This window comes from Nyctereutes procyonoides, unplaced genomic scaffold (genome assembly GCF_905146905.1).
Source record: "Nyctereutes procyonoides isolate TBG_1078 unplaced genomic scaffold, NYPRO_anot_genome, whole genome shotgun sequence".
Lineage (NCBI taxonomy): Eukaryota > Metazoa > Chordata > Mammalia > Carnivora > Canidae > Nyctereutes > Nyctereutes procyonoides.
The window spans coordinates 50077687-50097391 of NW_026575131.1; the positions used below are offsets into that span (position 1 = coordinate 50077687).

The 19705-nt window shown below is 47.1% G+C and overlaps 1 protein-coding gene across 1 annotated transcript; it reads right to left on the bottom strand.

Moving 5' to 3' along the window:
* Positions 1–1148: 1148 nt before the first annotated feature.
* TSPAN16 (tetraspanin 16) lies at positions 1149–18539 on the bottom strand. Its single transcript, XM_055344958.1, is given in 10 exon segments — positions 1149–1196; positions 4280–4302; positions 4305–4355; positions 5968–6009; positions 6012–6111; positions 8995–9019; positions 9021–9100; positions 14920–15078; positions 17841–17871; positions 18463–18539. Coding segments are annotated over 10 exon segments (636 nt in total).
* Between the last annotated feature and the right edge of the window lie 1166 nt (positions 18540–19705).

Consider the following 19705-nt stretch of genomic DNA (forward strand, 5'->3'; position numbering starts at 1 on the left):
AGCGGCTGCCTTCGGCTTAGGGCGTGATCCAAGGATCATGGGATCGAGTCCCACGTCAGGCTACCTGCACGGAGCCTGCTTCTCCCTCTACCTGTGTCTCTCTGCCTCTCTCTCTGTGTGTCTCTCATGAATAAATGAGTAAAACCTTTTTAAAAATACAAATAAATCAATATAAAAAGACATTTTTGAGCCCATCAGAAAAATTTGATGGTGGGCTGGGTTTGGGTGATACCAAGGAATGGTTGCTAATTGTCTTAGGTGTTGTCTTGGTCCATATGGGCTTCTATGAAAGAACACCATAGACTGTGTGGCTTATAAACAATAGACATTTCTTTCTCTTAGTTCTGTAGGCTGGGAAGTTCAAGATCAAGGCACCAGCAGATTCAGTGTCTGTGAACACCAGTTTCCTAGGTCATAGATGGCTGTGTGTGTGTGTGTGTGTTTGAGTGTGTGTGTGTCCTCATTTGGAAGAAGCAAAGGAGCTTTCTGGTGTCTCTTTTAAGATACTAATCCCATTTGTGAGGGCTCAGCCTTTAGGACCTAGTCATCTCCCAGAGGCCCCACCTCCCGATAGCATCACATTGGGGATTGGGTTTCAACATGGGAATTTGGGGGGGACACAAGCATTCAGTCAGGTGTAATTATAGCATTGGGGTTGACTCAGATGAATACATTTTTAGAGATGTGTACTGATGAGGGGGGGAAATGACATTGTTTGGGATTTGTTTCTAAATACTTCATCAATGGGAAAAAGGGATCATGAAACAAACATGTCAGACTCTGGGTGATTGTTGAATCTGGGTGATGGGTATATAGGAGTTTCTTTGGACAAATTCCTTTTTGTATGTGTGTGAACATTTTAGTTTTTTTTTTCCACAAAATAATTTACAAAACAAGACAATTGTGTGAGAAAGGAGGCCATGTCATCCCATTCAGGTACTTAGGGTTAAGATCATGGCCAACTGGCAAAAAGTAAAAGGAAGGAAAAAGGAGTCAGGATAACAGAGCTCTCCCAAATCTTTTATTACCAACCTCCCTTCCAAAATCAGTGAGTGTCACAGAGGAATAATAATGAGACAAAATCTCCAGCAGCCAGGTGGGCCAGATGTCCTGTCTTCCCCCCAACCCCCCACCCCTCCCGGGGTCTGTCAGCCTAGTTTGATGAACAGCAGCAAAGTGGCAAGAATTCCTGGCAGCTGAAATGGGAGAAGAAAGAAATATTGAACCAACCTGAGGGACCTCTGGAACCCAAATCAAATTTGGATACACTGAGAGGGGAAAAGGAACATTTTCTTTCCAGAAAGGTGAAGGGTAGGGTTCTACAGAGAGCCGAAGGTCCCTCATGGTCAGGCTGGAGCCACTTTGGCCCTGTTTCCACAATCGGTCTCAGTCATGAGCAGCAGGTGGAGGCCTATCATGATGCACGTGGGTCTTTTTCCCTTGGTTTCCCACAGATCTTAGATCCATCCTCTCGCTGCTCCCCACCACCACCACACACACCGGGTCCCACAAACTACATTTCCCAGAACCTCCTCCCCTTCCACTTCCTGTTAGGTTTGCCTAATAGGAAACACCTGTAGGAGGTGGGAGGGCTGTTGGAAAAGTCGGAGTATTTCTTCCCCACTGCCTCCTCTCCCTTCCGCCCACCCTGAGTCCTTCAAGACTGCGGCTGTGGGCAGGTGCTCCTCTTCCATGGCTCTTGCTCTTCCCACCCCTTCTGGCCCAGGGGAAGGTACAGCTCCCCATGTTACTAGTGCCTCATCTCTCGTTTTTCTTAACCCTGCCCACACCTTAGCAGCGAAGCCCCTGAAAACCTGGCTGGGATCTGGACTATTATGACCTCCTTGGAGAAGACTATGGTATAGTTTGCATATATTCAATATAAATTTGTACAATGAAAAAAATACCCGTTTTTAAAATACAGATCAGGGACGCCTGGTGGCTCAGTGGTTGAGTGTCTGCCTTCAGCTCAGAGTGTGATCCTGCAGTCCAGGGATCGAGTCCCACATCGGGCTCCCTGAATGGAGCATGCTTCTCCCTCTGCCTGTGTCTCTGTTTCTCCCTCTGTGTCTCTCATGAATAAATAAATACAATCTTTTTTTTAAAAAAAGTAAAATAAATAAAAAATAAAATACAGAACAGTTGGATGAAACTCATCTGTATCTCAGCTGGGCAGTGATCTCCAGAAAAACACTATTGCATCTTGAAAATCAATCTGGTGGGCAGCCCGGGTGGCCCAGCGGTTTATTGGTGCCTTCCATCCAGGGTGTGATCCTGGAGACCTAGGATCGAGTCCCGCATCAGGGTCCCTGCATGGAGCCTGCTTCTCCCTCTGTTTCTCCCTCTGCCTGCCTCTGTGTGTGTGTGTGTGTATGTGTTTCATGAACAAATAAATCTTTAAAATAAATAAATAATGCATGTGTTACTTGTTAAAAAAAAAAAAGAAAATCAATCTGGTGGTGGGGGCACCTCTGTGGCTCAAGTTGGTTGAGCACCTGCCTTGAGCTCAGGTCATGATCCCAGGGTCCTGGCATCTAGCCTTGCATCAGGCTCCCTGCTCAGAGGGAGCCCACTTCTCCTTCTGCCTCTGCTTGTGCTCCCTCTCTCTCTCTCTGTCAAATAAATAAATAAAAATATATAAAAAAAAAAAAAGAAAGAAAATCAGTCTGGGGGAAGCACATGAGAAAAACTTAATGGGGGCTCAGAGGGATGGAGGCTTTTTTTTTTCTTTTTACAAATAACAGCTTTATTGGGGAAATTCGTGTATCATACAATTCGCCTTTCTAAAGTGTACACTGAAGTGGTGTAAACCCTTTATCTTTAATGCAATTACTGAGAAAGTACGATTTATATATGCCATTTTGCTATTTGTTTTCCATTTGTGTTTTGTCCTTGTTCTGTTGGCTCACCTCAACTTTCTTTCATGTTAAATACTTTCTAGTGCAGCATTTTAATTCCCGTGTTTCTTTTACTGTATTTTAAAGTTCTTTTCTTAGTGGTTGCTCATGGGATTACAATTAACATTTTTTTTACAATCTAGTTTAGATTAGTACTAAATGAATTTCAGGAGCATACAAAAACGTTGCTCCTGTATGTCTCTTTTCTCTCCACCCTTTGTGCTATTATTGTCATGTGAATTATATCTTAATATCAGTCTATAAACACAATTTTATAGTTATTGCCTTAGGCAGTTTTCTTTTAAATGAGGTAGAAGAGGGTCACCTGAGTGGCTCGGTTGGTTGAGTGTCTGACTTCATTCAGCTCAGGTCAGGACCCCGAGGTCCTGGGATCAAGCCCCACTCAGGCTCCCTGCTCAGTGGAGAGTCTGCTTCCTTCCCCTTCTCCCTCTGCCCTCCCCCCTACTTGTGCTTTCTCTTTCTCTCTCAAATAAATAAGTAAAATATTAAAAATAAATAAATGAGGTAGGAGAAGAAAAGTTCGATCCTAGGATCGAGCCCTGTGTTGGGCTCTGTACTCAGCCCATAGTCTTGGGGTTCTCCCTCTCCCTCTGCCCTGCCCCCTGCTCATGCTCTCTCTCTCTCTCTCCCTCTCTCTCTCTCAAATTAAAAACAACACACACACACACACATTTATCACAATCATACAATAAATTGTCCATTTGAAAAAATCATGTTTCTTGTCTTTCCCTGCTGATTAGAATGCCCATGAGGGCAGAGATTTTTGTCTGTTGAGTTCATTGTTTTATCCACAGTGCCTACAACAATGCCTGGTCAAAGTAGGTGCGTAATAAGGTTTGTGGAGTGAAGAAGTGAACATTAAAATTTGTCTAACGGCTTTCCATCATATTCGGAATAAAAGTCAAACCCCTCTCTGCAGCCCACAAGGCCTTGTATGATCAACCCCATCAGTTCCTTGCCCTCATCTCCCCCTACCACTCTTCATGCTCACCCTGCTCCAGCCACAAGGACCTCCCTGCTGGTCCGTGAATAAGCCAAGCCTATTGCTACCTCCTAGCCTTTGCACCAGCTGTTCCCTCTGGTTTCTCCTATCTACACACATAATTTTCCCTCATTTCCTCAGGTCACTGGTCAGATGTCACCTCCTCAGGAAAGCCATCCCTGATTCCCTTCCTTATCCTATCATCCTGCTTTACTTCCTTCCCAGAAGGGATCTTTAACTGAACCGATCATCCATCCCCCACCCCCACTTGAACGTCACCTCCACCATAGCAGGGATCTCTGGTGCCCAGAACAGTATTTGACGCAGAGTAGGTGCTCAATAAAAGAGCTCAATGTGTTGCTAAGGGTCTAGGCCTTACCTGTATCACTGCTGTGCCCAGTTGAAGCTCTGAGTCTTGGTTATTTTCAAGAGCTTGGGGAAACAGCCCTGAGGATACAACTATCAAAGCAGGCAGGACCTGGGTAAAGACTTCTGGATTCCAAATTCCCATCAGCCCCACCCATTGGGCCAGTTTTTCTCAGATTCAGAAAGGAGCAGGGGACAAAGCTGTAAGGATACTGAGTCCTTCCCACTTCTCACTTCCCCTAACCCAGCATCTTCCTGGCCTCCTCTTTCCCTCACCTCACCCATAATATACAACTTGCTCCCCAATATCTATCTGTAGTGACCTCCAAGTCTGGTGAATGAGAGTATGATCAGATGTTCCAAGTTATTGCTAGCTGTGTGATCCTGGAGAAGTCACACACCACCCTGTGCCTTGGCTTCCCCAAATGTAAATGGGACCAACTGAATCTGCTGCCCAAGATTATGGCAAGGATTAAGAGAGAAAGATCTACATGAAGTACATAGCAGTGGCCTGACACATAACCAGCATTCAGTAACTATTAGTTCTTTCTGAATGCTCTTTACATATGAACAGAAGGGCTAACATGTATCCAGCACCTTCTCAGCCGTTTACATGTATTTTCTCACTTACTTATCACTATAACTCCAGGAGGTGGGTACTCTTCTTTGCTGTTTTGTAGGTGAAGCAACAGGTTCAGAGAAATTAAGAGACCAGACACGGTGTGTGGGTACAGAGATGGGCCCTCCACTTTCCTTCCTGCAGTTGCAGAGATGCTCCCCTTTCTAGGCCCCTGGCAATTCTTGCTTCTGGAAGCTAGAGTTGCCTTGAGCTTGCTCTTGACAGGGTTCAGTTCCCCTTTACTTATTATGCATTTATTAAGTGTCTCCTGTGAGCTAAATCCTGGGAACCCAGCCACATACAAAACAGACATAATTCCTGTTTTGGTGGTGCTCACATTTGGGTGGTGAACACAGGTAATGAGTACAGCAATAACAGGTGGTGAGTAAGTAAGTGCTGGGAAACTCCCTGGGCCTCAGTCTCCTCACCTATAAAATGGGAGAAAAGCACTCCCCACCTCGGGATGGCATATGATGGGGACTGAATTCACAAAGTGAGTGCCCAGTCCTGTAGCAACTGTCACTATCCTAGAATGATCATCGTTTATCATTATTGCTATATTTTAAGCCCTCTGGGGACACCTGGGTGGCTAAGTGGTTGAGTGTCTGCCGTTGGCTCAGGGTGTGATCCCTGGGTTCCAGGATCGAGTCCCTCATCGGGCTCCTCTCAGGGAGCCTGCTTCTCCTTCTGCCTATGTCTCTGCCTCTCTTTCCAGATCTCTCTCATGAATAAATAAATAAAATCTTTTTTAAAAAATAGCCCTTTGTAAGACAGGCAGTGTAGCCCAGGGAATGGACTCAGACCCAAACCAGCTTCAAATCCAGCTCTATCAAAACCATGTGACCTTGAACTGGCCCCTCCCAACCCTCAGTTTCCCCATGTGAGAAATGAGGATGGTAACCCTAATTCCCCAAGGCTATGAGGTCAAAATGAGCTGAACACCCAATGACAGTTGTTTTCTTTCTCCCTTGACCCCTCTCGCCGGGGTTCCTGCAAATATGCAATTTTTCTAAAAGTCAGCAGCCCTAGGAGGCTACCTAGGTGACGTCCAGCTAAATCTTGAGTTACCCCCCCCAACCCAGGAATTATGTCTGTGGACACGTTGCACCCATCACAGGCCATCGTCCTGATGATTTATGGCAGCTCCTGGGGTGGGAGGGACCAGTTGTCATTTCAAAGGAGGAGCCACAAAAATCCGTGTAGTTTTTTACCCCACAGCACTTTAGCTACAAAGAGGAGAATAATCATTTGAAGTCTCCCTTTCAAATATCAAAATAATGAAAACAATAGAAATCGTGGTCAAAAAAAAAAAAAAAAGAAATCGTGGTCACCATGGCTACTGTGTAGAGCAGTCATGCTATACTGGGGCCTGGCTGAATGCGTTCTTTACTCCAGCCCAGCGTGGCTCAGAACCCTCCATGGCTCTCATCTTACTTGGGGTAAAAGCTGAACACCTCCCCATGGCCCCCAAGGCCCTGCAGGATCTGCCCAGTCACCTCCAGGCCCTCATTCTCACCCCCACTCTCCCTCTTTCTCACTCAGCTCCGGCCACACTGGCCCCCTCATTGGCCCTCAAACACACTTAGCAAGCCCCAGCCACAGGGCCTTTATACAGGCTGTTCCCTCTTTCTAGAATGCTATTGCTTCAAATATCTTTGCGGCTCCCTTCCTCACTTTATTTAGCTATCTACTCAAACATCCCTCTGTGGGAAGGCCTGCCCTAACCCCTCTTACCAGGTTAGCTGCAGCCCCTGTATCAGTCAGGCTGGGTGAAGGGATGCTGCATAACAAATGATCCCAGAAACTCAGCAATTCATTTCTCACACTACCTGCCCCTCACAACTTGGCAGGGGGACTCTGTTTATCAAAATCACTCAAGGACTCTGGCTGATGGAGCAGCCACCATCCAGATAGTTCCACTATTGTGGCAGGAGGAAAGAGTACTCTGGAGGGCCCTAAGCTGGCAGTCAAATAATTTGGCCCAGGGATGCCTGGGTGGCTTAGTGGTTGAACATCTGCCTTTGGCTCAGGGTATGATCCTGGAGTTCCAGGATGGAGTCCCACATCGGGCTCCCTGCATGGAGCCTGCTTCTCCCTCTGCCTGTGGCTCTGCCTCTCTCTCTGTTGCTCATGAATAAATAAATAAAATCTTATAAATAAATAAATAAATAAATAAATAAATAAATAAATAAGCTCATAAGTGACATGCACTTCTGCTCACAGCTCATTGGCCAGAAGTCATCATGTGATCCTCCTCCAACAAAGGGGCAGACCATCCCATTGCGAGGTGCCAATAAGTGACAAATAGCACCGTCAGGTAAACAAACCCTTACTGTCTATGCCCTTACCCTGCCTGTTTCACATCTGACATGCAGGCTTACTAAGTGGTTTCACGTCTATGTCCCCACTTACATGTCAATAACTCATGGCAAGGGTCTTGTTTTGTGCACTGCTGCGTCTGTCCTTGGAGCCCTGGACAGTGGCCGGCACGCAGTAGGTGCTCAATAAAGATAGTGGAAAGGCTGTTTGAATGAATGAGTGATGTTCTTTACCATCTGAAGCCTCAGAAGCCAAAACTAGGATGCGATATTGTGGCACTACCCATCATGTGCCACCTCCCAAGCCTGAATGTGACCCCAGGGAAGGTCCTGGGCTCCAAAACTCAGATGTGAAACACTTCTAGAAACAGACAATGCTTTTTCCTTCCAAACCCTTTCTGACCTCAAGGACCCTTTGAAACTACCTGCCCCAAGAGCTTCTGATGACACATGCAGGCTGGTCCTGATCTTTTTTTTTTTTTTTAATTTTTTTAAAATTTTTATTTATTTATGATAGTCACAGAGAGAGAGAGAGAGAGAGAGAGAGGAGAGGCACAGAGACACAGGCAGAGGGAGAAGCAGGCTCCATGCACCGGGAGCCCGACGTGGGACTCGATCCCAGGTCTCCAGGATCGCGCCCTGGGCCAAAGGCAGGCGCCAAACCGCTGCGCCACCCAGGGATCCCTGGTCCTGATCTTTAAACACCAAGACTCAAGAAGGAAAGGTCACCACCACCCACCCAGGAGGATGGTTATTTAAAAAAAAAGAGAGAGAAGGAGAGAGAGAGTGGTACCTAGGTGGTTCAGTGGCTGAGCATCTGCCTTCAGCTCAGGTCGTGATCTTGGAGTCCTGGGATCGAGTTCTGCTTCAAACTTCCTGCAGGGAGCCTGCCTCTCCTCTGCCTGTGTCTCTGTCTCTCGTGAATAAATAAATAAAATAAAATCTTAAAAAATGAGAGAAAAACAAATGTTGGCAAAGGTGTGGAGAAACTAATACCCTTGTGCCTTGCTGATGAGAATGTAAAATGGTGCAGTTACCGTGGAAAACAGTATGAAAATTCCTCAAAAAATTAAAGTAGGGCAGCCCCAGTGGCCCAGTGGTTTAGTGCCACCTTCAGCCCAGGGCATGATCCTGGAGACCTGGGATCCCATGCCAGGCTCCCTGCATGGAGCCTGCTTCTCCCTCTGCTTGTGTCTCTGCCTCTCTCTCTCTCTCTCTCTCTCTGTGTGTGTGTGTGTGTGTGTGTGTCTCATGAATAAATAAATAAAATCTTTAAAAAATTAAACAGAATTATCAGACGATCCAGCAATCTCATTTCTATATATACACCTAAAAGAAATGAACACAGGGACTTGAAGAGATACACATACACCGTGTTTATGCATCATCATTCACAACAGATGAAAGGTGGAAGTAATCGAAGTGTCCATCGATAGGGGAATGGATAAATAAAGTGTGGTGTATCTGTACAATAGAATAGGATTCAGCCTTAAAAAGGAAGGAAATTCTGACCCATGCTACAACCTGGAGGACATTATGCTCAGTGAACTAAGCCAAACACAAAAGGACAAACACTGTAGGATTCCACTTATATGAAATCCCTAGAGGAGTGACGTCCACAGGGACAGGTAGGAGGATGGCGCGTTTCAGGCGATGGGTGGTGATGAGGGTCACCTAACAATATGAATGTACTTAATGCCACTGAACTGGACTCTTAAAAATGGTTAAGATGATAAGTTTATGTTATGCGTCTTTTGCCACAAAAGAACACATCCGGGATGTGGATCTCACCTTCTCCATGGCTAAGCTCCATTCTGGAATAGTCATCTGGGTCATTGTAACCTCTGTAATTCTTCCTTAGCGTCACGAAGATGTGCTCCAAGGCCACTTCTTGAACCTCAAAGATGACACAGGAAGTGAAAGGCACATAAAACAGCAAGGGGCCCCACTTGGTGAGGTTTCTTGGGGACAGAGCAGGGAGGTCAAGCTTCCTTTCTGTTTTTGTTCCTTGTTTTAAGATGTTATTTATTTATTTGAGAGAGAGAGAGAGAGAGAGAGAGAGAGAGAGAGAGCATGAGTGGAGGGAGGGACAGAAGGAGAGGGAGAAGCAGACCCCCACTTGCTGAGTAGGCAGCCGGTTGCGGGGCTCAATCCCAGGACCCTGAGATCATGACCTGAGCCAAAGTCAGGCACTCAACTTATTGAGCCACCCAGGTGCCCACCCTCCTGCTTTCTTTGGCTTCCTTCACAGTCCACTACCCTCCCTCAGCTACAGGTCTGCACTGGAGGAGGACAAATGCTGGCTGCCATCACCCCCGAGAGAGGGACATGGGGAAGAGCGTGGGTCTCGAGCTGAGTGCATCTGGTTGTACCCATCACAAACTTGAATCATCTGCTCTTTTGAATCGCCCACATGCCTGCTACACCCCCGATTTGGCTGGAACTCGATTAAAGACTTGAATATCATCTTTAGCAACTGAATCAGGCTCAGCACAAAAGGGGCAAATTTAATTTTCTATTTTTTAAATCAAGGTCTAAATTAAAAAAGGGTATTTTTTGCATGAGGTGAAACAGTCACGTGGTTAGAAATTCACAAAGCACAGAAGGGTAGACCATGAAAAGTCTCCCTCCTACCTTTTTCTCCCAGCCAGAAAGGTCCTCCCACTCTGCCACGGTGACTGTTACTGTTTCCTGTGTCCCAAAAGAGATATTTGATGTATGTCAAAGCAAAGCATATTCGCATCATCCTTCTCCTTGCTTTATACTATTCTCATTGTTCTGCATCTGGCTGTTCTTAGCAAGAGTAGCGATTGCTCCTGGGGCTCTGCTCACATCCCGTGAGCGTTTGTCATTTCTGTGCACACTGGCCTGGCTTCCCGCTGCCAGCCACGGAGGGCTCTCTGTGGCATCTCAGCCCACATGTGCCCTGCGAGCAGCCCTCAGGCAATACTGATGGGAGGTAGATCAATATTGCAGCTCCCTCGCCCGCTTCCCCTTGGGAAAATAGACACACATTCGAAACTGCTCCCAAATCTCCCCAAGCAGGACAGAGCCCAGCTGCCTGCAGGGTCACCCGTTATGGGCTGCATTCCTCTCCCTGCCTCGCTTTGCCTCTTGGGATCACCTCTCAAATAAATCATGAGCCTTCAGAGCCTTGTCTCAGGGTCTGCCTCCGGGGGTGCAGGGGACACAACTGAAGAGAACACTGTGTCCTGGAGAATGCACCACCATCTCCTGCATGGGGAGGCTTCTTTTTCCTTCTTTCCACCTGCATTGGACTTTTTTTTTTTTAAGATTTTATTTATTTATTCATAGAGATGCAGAGAGAGAGTAGCAGAGACACAGGCAGAGGGAGAAGCAGGCTCCACGCAGGGAGCCCAACGTGGGACTCCATCCAGGGTCTCCAGGATCACGCCCTGGGCTGCAGGCGGCGCTAAACCGCTGCACCACCGGCGCTGCATGCATTGGACTTTCTTATATGCATTATTTTTTTTAATTTTTTATTTATTTATGATAGTCGCAGAGAGAGAGAGAGAGGCAGAGACACAGGCAGAGGGAGAAGCAGGCTCCATGCACCGGAAGCCCAATGTGGGATTCGATCCCGGGTCTCCAGGATCGCGCCCTGGGCCAAAGGCAGGTGCCAGACCGCTGCACCACCCAGGGATCCCTCTTATATGCATTATTTTAAATTAACCTCCCTCCTACTGATGGCAATCTTTTTTTTTTTTTTTTAGATTTTATTTATTTATTCATGAGGTGCACAGAGAGAGAGGTGGAGACACAGGGAGAGGGAGAAGCAGGCTCCCCACAGGGAGGCCGATATGGGACTCGATCCCAGGACCCCAGGATCATGACCTGAGCTAAAGGCAGACGCTCAACCACTGAGCCACCCAGGCAACCCAGCCGGTCGCAATCTTTTGCACACCCTGGTATATAACTCCTCTTCAGCATCTGAGCAAGCAAATCCTTGGATGATTCCTAGAGATGGGAAATCTGGGTCCAACTATCCGTGCTTTGTCATTTGGATGGATTTTGCAAAATAGCCCTCTGTGTCTAACACATTTCAAAACCTCAACAGCTTTTACAGCTTTTTCCATTACTTCTTAACACCTTACCACCAGAGGCAAGAGAGACGGTGAAGGAAATTACCTCCGCCAGTCTCTTGAGGACTTTGAGGGGATGTCTGAGGTTTTTGGCTCTTCACCCCATTTCTTTTTTTTTTTTAATTTTTTTAAATTTATTTATTTATGATAGTCAGAGAGAGAGAGAGAGAGAGAGAGAGAGAGAGAGGCAGAGACACAGGCAGAGGGAGAAGCAGGCTCCATGCACCGGGAGCCCGATATGGGATTCGATCCTGGGTCTCCAGGATCGCGCCCTGGGCCAAAGGCAGGCGCCAAACCGCTGCGCCACTCAGGGATCCCCTTCACCCTATTTCTGGAGACCCAATCTCCACCCCTGGGGACCCAAAGGCCAGGTAGCACTGTGTGGGTGGCTCCTGGGGGGAGGGGGCAGTGCTTCTACTGATTTGACTGATTTCTAAAGCGGAGTGGGAGAAGCAGCACAGTACTTACAATGCAGAACAAGGCAAGGACCACTTGGCAATCGTGATTTCAACGGTGAGCATGTTAACCGTGAACAGGAAACACTGGAAGACACAGAGGGGCTGGAGGGGGCTGGGAACCTGCTCAGCCGCCTCCCTGCAGGGGTGGGGACTGTACCTCTGTCACCCTCTCCCCAAAGCCATGTGGCCTCTTCAGTTGAAAAGAACTCAGCCCAGGTGGGGGTGGGGCTTATTTCTTTCACATGTTCTCTTCTTGCCTGTCATCCAGGATGCTGGCACAGAGATATTCTTTTTTTTTTTTAAGATTTTATTTATTCATTCATGAGAGACACAGAGAGAGGGGCAGAGATACAGGCAGAGGGAGAGGGAGAAGCAGGCTCCCTGCAGGGAGCCCGATGTGGGACTCTATCCCAGGACCCCAGGATCATGACCTGAGCTAAAGGCAGACGCTCAACCACTGAGCCACCCAGGTGCCCCAGGCACTGAGATATTCTTGGAGCGACTGGCTGGAGCTCCAGTTCATGCCCAGTACTTTCTGGGTGCCAGGGAGACCTACTCCAGGTCACCAAAGGCTGTGTGCCCTGGCAGCAGGCACCTGTGGGGAAAGAGGAGGGATGGTGGTGAGGACAGAACAGAGGCAGGAGGAGGGGAGGAGAAGCAGGATGAGAATCCTTGCAGATGGGAGGAGAGGTGAGGGGGCTGTAGGGAAGATGCAAGGTGACAGGTCATTGGCTACAGGGTTTATGTGTGGTGGTGCTTATGTTTGCTGGCCTATGTTTCAGACAAAGTTCACAAGTCCAATGGAAAACCATGAGAAAGACAGCAAGTAGAGAGAATGTCTTGAAATTTCCCATCAAGGAGAAACTGCTGCTTAGTCTGGGCCTTGGTTTCCCCATCTGTACACTGTGGGCATGGGACCAGCTCAAGGGGCGTCAGTAAGTTCTGTAGAGCTACTGGAGGCCAGATGGGGGCAAAGTAGGTCAGCTCCTGGCTCTCCTTCCGTTTTTTATTATGATTATTAAAATCTGATTGCTCATCGAGACTTGGAGTTGCCAGACCGGCCCATGGCTGGGCTTATCTAGTCTTCATATGGAAAGGTGAGAAAATGCGGTGAACACACTCCCGGGGACCCCAGAGCCCACAAGGACAAATATTGGGACAGGGCTTAGAAGCTGTGGGAGTCCAGACAAATGAGTTATGTAACAGATTGTGAGGATTAATATTAATATGACTACTCTCCCCAGCTCTGGGTGACCGACATGGCTGGAGGACAGATATCCAGGCGTCCATATAGCCTACAGTTTCCATCTTCAGAATCTATGCCTAATCTGCTCATTTCTCCCACAATGTCCACAGCCTCACACAGCACAGCTCAGCACCCACTATCCCCCACCTGGACCAGCACAATCCCTGCACCCTAGTCTCAGTCCCATCTGGTCACTCACACTCTGTTCCCTCAATGGCCACCAGAGGGCGCCCATGAACACCTGAGTCAGGGCACGTCTCTCCTCTGCTCAGACTCCTCCGTGGCTCCCAACACCATAAAAAACGATTTTGCTTTTCTGAGGAGGTCTCAGAGGCTTTGGAGGGACAGATGAGAAGGGTAGAATCAATTGGATTTGCTAATGGGTTGCACGCAGGGTGTGATTGGATTTTCTTTGATTCCTCCAAGCTAAACAATGAATAAAATAGCATCCACATCATATTGAAAATGAAATATTTCAGGTACAGGACCTGTCGAATAAATATTTGTTGAGTGGAGTAATTAAGAAAGAAAAAGATATGATAGAACTTTAGGGAGGAGAAGGGTGGGGGCACAGTGCTTTTAACAATGGAGGTTGTTTAGGGGCACCTGGGTGGCTCAGTCCGTTAAGTCACGATCCAAGGCCCTGGGATCAAGCCCTACATTGGGCTCCCTGTTCAGGGGGGAACCTGTTTCTTCCTCTCCCTCTGTTATTCCCCTCACTTGTGCTCTCTGGCTCTATGTCTCTATCAAATAAAATCTTAAAAACAAACAAACAAACAAAAAACAATGGAGGTGTTTATGCTCTGGGAGAGGACCATACTAAGGATCTCCTGAAACCCCTGAATTGAAATAACCTGAATTTTGTAGCAACATAGTGAAGGAAAACAAAAAATGCTGGAGGCAAATTTTACCAAATCCACTCAGACGAGATTCTAAGGGGAATGGGAGTGGGGAAGCTGGGAACTAGCTTCTGGGGAGTTAACCAAGGTCATATGTGAGAATGAGCAAGATGTGCAAAATCTGCGACATGCTGTCTGCATGATCATGCTCAAAACTTTCATACCTCATGTACTTGAATATGTAATTGTGCGTACATGATGATAACCACAGTGTTGTGTTAGTAGGATCATATACATGGGCTGAAGGAACAGAGCAGTGTGCCCAGAAAAGACCCAACCACAATGGAAATTGCTGTAAGTAGAAGAGGACAGATCCCGGGATCCCTGGGTGGCGCAGCGGTTTGGCGCCTGCCTTTGGCCCAGGGCGCAATCCTGGAGACCCGGGATCGAATCCCACGTCAGGCTCCCGGTGCATGGAGCCTGCTTCTCCCTCTGCCTGTGTCTCTGCCTCTCTCTCTCTCTCTCTCTGTATGACTATCGTAAAAAAAAAAAAAAAAAAAAAGAGGACAGATCCCTACCTCACACCACACACACATAACGAAACTCCCAAAGCCAAAGAGCTAAAAGTGAGACATCAGACTTAAAATTATGGGAAGAAAACCTTGGAGACTATGATTTATGGCCTTGGGTGGGAGAGGAGTTCTTTTTTTTTAATTTTTTTTATTTTTATTTATTTATGATAGTCACACACAGAGAGAGAGAGAGAGAGAGAGAGGCAGAGGGAGAAGCAGGCTCCATGCACCGGGAGCCCGATGTGGGATTCGATCCCGGGTCTCCAGGATCACGCCCTGGGCCAAAGGCAGGCACTAAACCGCGGCGCCACCCAGGGATCCCGGGAGAGGAGTTCTAACTGCGATGTATCGTAAAGGAAAAGATGGGTGCAACTCATGCCATCAAATGAGACACCACAAACACTGAAAAATAAGGGATGGTGATGGCAGGGGTTTGTAATATGTGCAAAGAAGGATTCACATGGTGGAGGGGGTGGTATGTGTGCAGATCCAACTTACATACAAGAGTGCCCTGCTTTCTCTGGTTGCTCCCTACCACCCAGTGAAGCTGAAGCCGAGCAGCACTGTGATGCAGCCTATTGCCAGGCACAGGTAGCCAACATGAACGAGGTATGCAGAGGACAGCCCAAGGACCCTTGTCAGGACAGCTCCTCTGAACTTGACATCGATCCCAGGCCAATGAGGATCACACTAGACATCTTTAGGACAGAAATCAGACAGGAAAAAACAGTCTGTTTGCTGTATACAAATAGAACTTTCCTGGGTGGGGGAGGAGGAGAGACAAAGGCAAATAAAATCAGCAAAAACATCTAAAAATGTTAATACTTGGAGTTAGTGAGGATGTAGGGAGACACTCTCATATATTGTTGCCAGGCAACAAACTTTTTTTGGAGAGGGACGCCTGGGTGGCTCAGTGGTTGAGTGTCTGCCTCTGGCTCAGGGCATGATCCTGGGTCTAGGGACCGAGTCCCATATCAGGCTTCTGTGAGGAGCCCACTTCTCCCTCTGCCTATGTCTCTGCCTCTCTCTGTATGTCTCTCATGAATAAATAAAATCTAAAAAAAAAAAAACTTTTTTGGGGGGAAGGGCATGAGGGAGGATACTTTGCAATTTGTATTTAAAATCTTAAAGGTTTTTACAATAAAACCCTTTACCTAGAAATTCCATTTGTAGATATTCAGTCTGATATCTTTTTTTTTCTTTTTTAAGATTTTATTTATTAGTGTCAGAGTGCTCAGGGATGAAACTATCTGAAGCAATCAGTAATACAGATTGGGTAGGTAAATAATGGGACAGCCATGCAATGGGACTCTAGACAGTTATTTTATTTTATTTTTTTAAGGTTTTATTTATTTATTCATGAGAGACACAGAAAGAGAAAGAGGCAGAGGGAGAAGTAGGCTCCATGCAGGGAGCCCGATGTGGGACTCAATCCCAGGTCTCCAGGTTCATGCCTGGGCTGAAGGCAGGCGCTAAACCGCTGAGCCACCCGGGGCCCTAGACAGTTATTTTAAATGTTGCTCTAGGATAAAGGTTGGCAGTTTTTTGTTGTGTGAAAAGCCCTAGATATTGTGAATTTTGCAGGCCATAAGGCCTCTGTTGAAACAACTTAGCTCTGTCAGTATTGCTCAAAACAGTCATGCTCACTTCATAAACTAATATATTTTATTTACAAATAAGTAATATCTATCATCTATATCTACCTACCTACCTACCTACCTATCTTTCTATTTACAAGGGTGTAGTTGGCTGACCCTTATTGTAGGAGGAGAATGTATATTGATATGGCAGTCATGTTCTTTGGTATTTATACAACTGAGATGAAAACTGATGTTTGCATAAAAACCTGCATGTGGATGTTTCTAGAAGCTTTATTCATAATTGCCAAAGCTTGAAAGCAACCAAGATAGCTTTCAGCAGGTGAATGGACAGGCTGTGGTACATTCAGGGGAATATTAGCACTAAAAGGAAATGAGCCATGAAGCCATGAAAAGACCTGAAGGAAACTTATACTGCTGAGTGAAAGAAGCCAATCTGAAAAGGCTACATGGTGCATGATTCCAAGTATATATCATTCCAGAAGGACCAGAGGTCTCCAGGGGTTAGTGGGGTGGTGGGGAAGACATGTGGAGCGCAGAGGATTTTTAGGGCAGTGAAACTATTCCATATGCACTAAAATGGGAGATACATTTTAGTCAAAAGCCATGGAATGTGCAACACCGAGAGTGAGCCCTGATGTAAGCTATGCATTCTGGGTGATGATAATGTCCACGTAAGTTCATCAATTATAGCAAATATACTATTTTGATTGGGGATGTTGATGATGGGGGAGGCAGGGCATGTGTGAGCAGGGGTATATGTGAAAACTCCGTACCTTCTGCTCAATTTTCTGTGAACCTAGAACTGCTCTAAAAGATGAAGTCTATCCAAAGGGAGGGGAAGATAAAATTTTTAAAAGGGGAAAAGTGGATTGTAAAGCCATAGCCTCCTGTGTTTGTGTCACTGCTTTTAAAAGGCATATAGAAAAATCTAGGAGGATATAATAATGATGATGGTATTTATTGAGCAGTGTTCCCCTGATGGGCATAAGCCCTTTAAATATACTGTATTTTTTATTTTATTTTATTTTATTTTATTTTATTTTATTTTATTTTATTTTATTTAATTTATTCATGAGACACACACACACAGAGAGAGAGAGAGAGAGAGAGAGAGAGAGAGAGAGAGAGAGAGGCAGAGACACAGGCAGAGGGAGAAATAGGCTCCACGCATGGGACTCGATCCCTGGGTGTCCAGGATTACGCCCTAGGCCGAAGGCAGCGCTAAACCACTGAGCCACCGTGGCTGCCCTAAATATACTGTATTATTTAATTCCCATGAAAAGGTACAAGACAGGTAACAAGATGAAGAGTGATATGTAATATCCTTCTTTTTCCTGGCAGCCTTTCCTTAATGCCATTCTGTTATCAGAATAACTGCTTCTCTCTTGTTTTAAGGTATATTTTAGGGGTGCCTAGGTGGCTCAGTCGGTTAAGCATCTGCCTTCAACTCTGGTCATGATCTCAGGGTCCTGGGATCAAGTCCTGCGTGGGGCTCCCCACTCAGCAAGGACTCCGCTTCTCCTTCTCCCCTGCCCCTCCCCCATCCCACTCATGCTCCCCCCGCCATTAAATAAATAAAATCTTGGAAAAAAAGATTTTTTTATTTAGAGAGGGGAAGGGACAGAGGGAGAGGGAGAGAGTCTTATTAAAGATTTATTTATTTATTTGAGAGAGAGAGCGAGCACATATGAGTTGGGGAGGGTCAGAGGGAGAAAGAGAATCCCAAGCCCACTCTGCCCTGAGCCTGTTGCCGAGCTCCATCTCCTGACCCTGAGATCACAACCTGAGCAGAAACCAAGAGTCGCATGCTTAACCGACTTTGCCACCCAGGCACCCCAAAACAATTTTTCTTAACAATGCACATTTTGGGTCACTTCTATAGTAAGAACAGTTTTGGGGTGCCCGGGTAGCTCAGTTAAGCATCTGCCTTCAGCTCGGGTCATGGTCCCAGAGTCTCCAAATCAAGCCCCTCCATTGGGCTTCCTGCTCAGTAAGGGAGTCTGCTTCTCCCTCTGCCCCCATCCTGCTCCTGCTCTCTCTCTGAAACAAATAAAATCTTTAAAAAAGAAAAAGAAAAAAGAAAAAAAAGTGTTTTGAAACATTTAAAGGACCAAACCCATAACCTCTGCCTCTTGTCCTTCCCAAACAATTTAATGTTCTGCAGGATTTGGCTTAGAGTCAAGCTCCTCTACCACCAACCCCCTCCCCCGCCACTCCCCCCTCCCCCATCACTCTCAGCTGTGCTTGATTTTCCCAACTCTGGGTCGATACCCAGTGTGTTCCCAATGTGTCCTGCTCCTCGTCAGTCTGCCCTACATCCCTCCTGCTTCCCTGGGGACCTCCGATCCGGATGCCAGTGAATTTGGATCAGCTTATTTCTGTCTTTGAGAGAGCCGGCTATGGAGGAAGGGCTGCAAAGCCCCAGGGCCTGGGTGGTGACACACTTACAACTATGAAGCCACTGAAGAAAGATAACAGTCTCTTCAGAGAAGAATGCAGAGTGTGCATTTCAGCCATGTCGGCCAGACTGGGGTGTTCCCGACGTTCCTAAACCTTGGGCTACTGTTTCCCCAGATGGTATAGGTCTGGGGTTGGGGGCACCAAGGCCGACTTGCCCCTCTCTCTCCTGGGTGCCTGATTGCTGGGGCCCCAGCAGCTACCCCTCCTCAACATAAGCCTCTATCACATCACAATCCGATGCCCGAGCAATGCTCCCAGTGCCAGGGTAGCAGGTGCCCTGAACTGTCCCTCTGGCTCCCCATCCTCCAAATAGGCTACCCCAGGGATGGAGAAAAGTCATGAAGTGCTGTCCCTGGTACTCCCCAGATGCCATCTAGGCCCACTCTCGTGGTTAATGCCCCCACTAGACCGGGAGCCCCAAGTCGGCAGGGTCCCAGGCTGTCCTAGTCATGGTTGTGTTCACAAAGCCTGGTACATGGTAGGTGCTCAAGAAACCAATATGGAATGAATGGATGAAGAAGCTCCATGAAGCAGGATCTAGCTACAAGCCACCAGGTCCCCCAAGCCTCTGCCTCTGCATGAGCTCACTTGACTCATCCTCAGCTTTCTCACAAGGCTCAGAGGCCCAGGTAACTAACTGCCCAAGGTGACACAGGAAGCGAGGTCCTGGCTGGGCTTTGAAGCTCCAACGGTGACGAACATGGGGACCTCTGACACTCCTCCACCCTCCCAACTGCAGCCCCACTCCCCACTCCTGCCAAAACCTTTCCTTTCTCCTTCTGAGGCCTGCTCAGCCATAGCAGGTGAAGCAATTTTCCTTGAGCTCATGTGTCATTGATCAGTGGGTCTTGATGAGACATGCATAGCAGGCATTTCAGAGCAAAAATTGTGCATGTATTGAGGACCCCCCCCCCTTCTGCAGCCCATAGCGTACACTGTCTCCTTGTTCCCACCCCAATCAGGTCCAGGTCCAAGTCCATGCTACCCCGGCCACATGCTCTCTTTATCCAGCCCTGGGCTACAGTGTGTCTGGGACCAGGTCTTGGATGGCTCCGGGCTCTCAGAATCTTCTGTGCCCCCTCCCCCCTCCCCGGGCTCAGCTCAAAGAGAGGAAAAACTTCACATTTCAATTAATTTAACAAATGTTTGTCCAATCGTCTGCTTCTTGGAATATGTGGAACTAAAAATGTTCAGGTAGGAGTGACGGTCTCCTCCCTGGACAG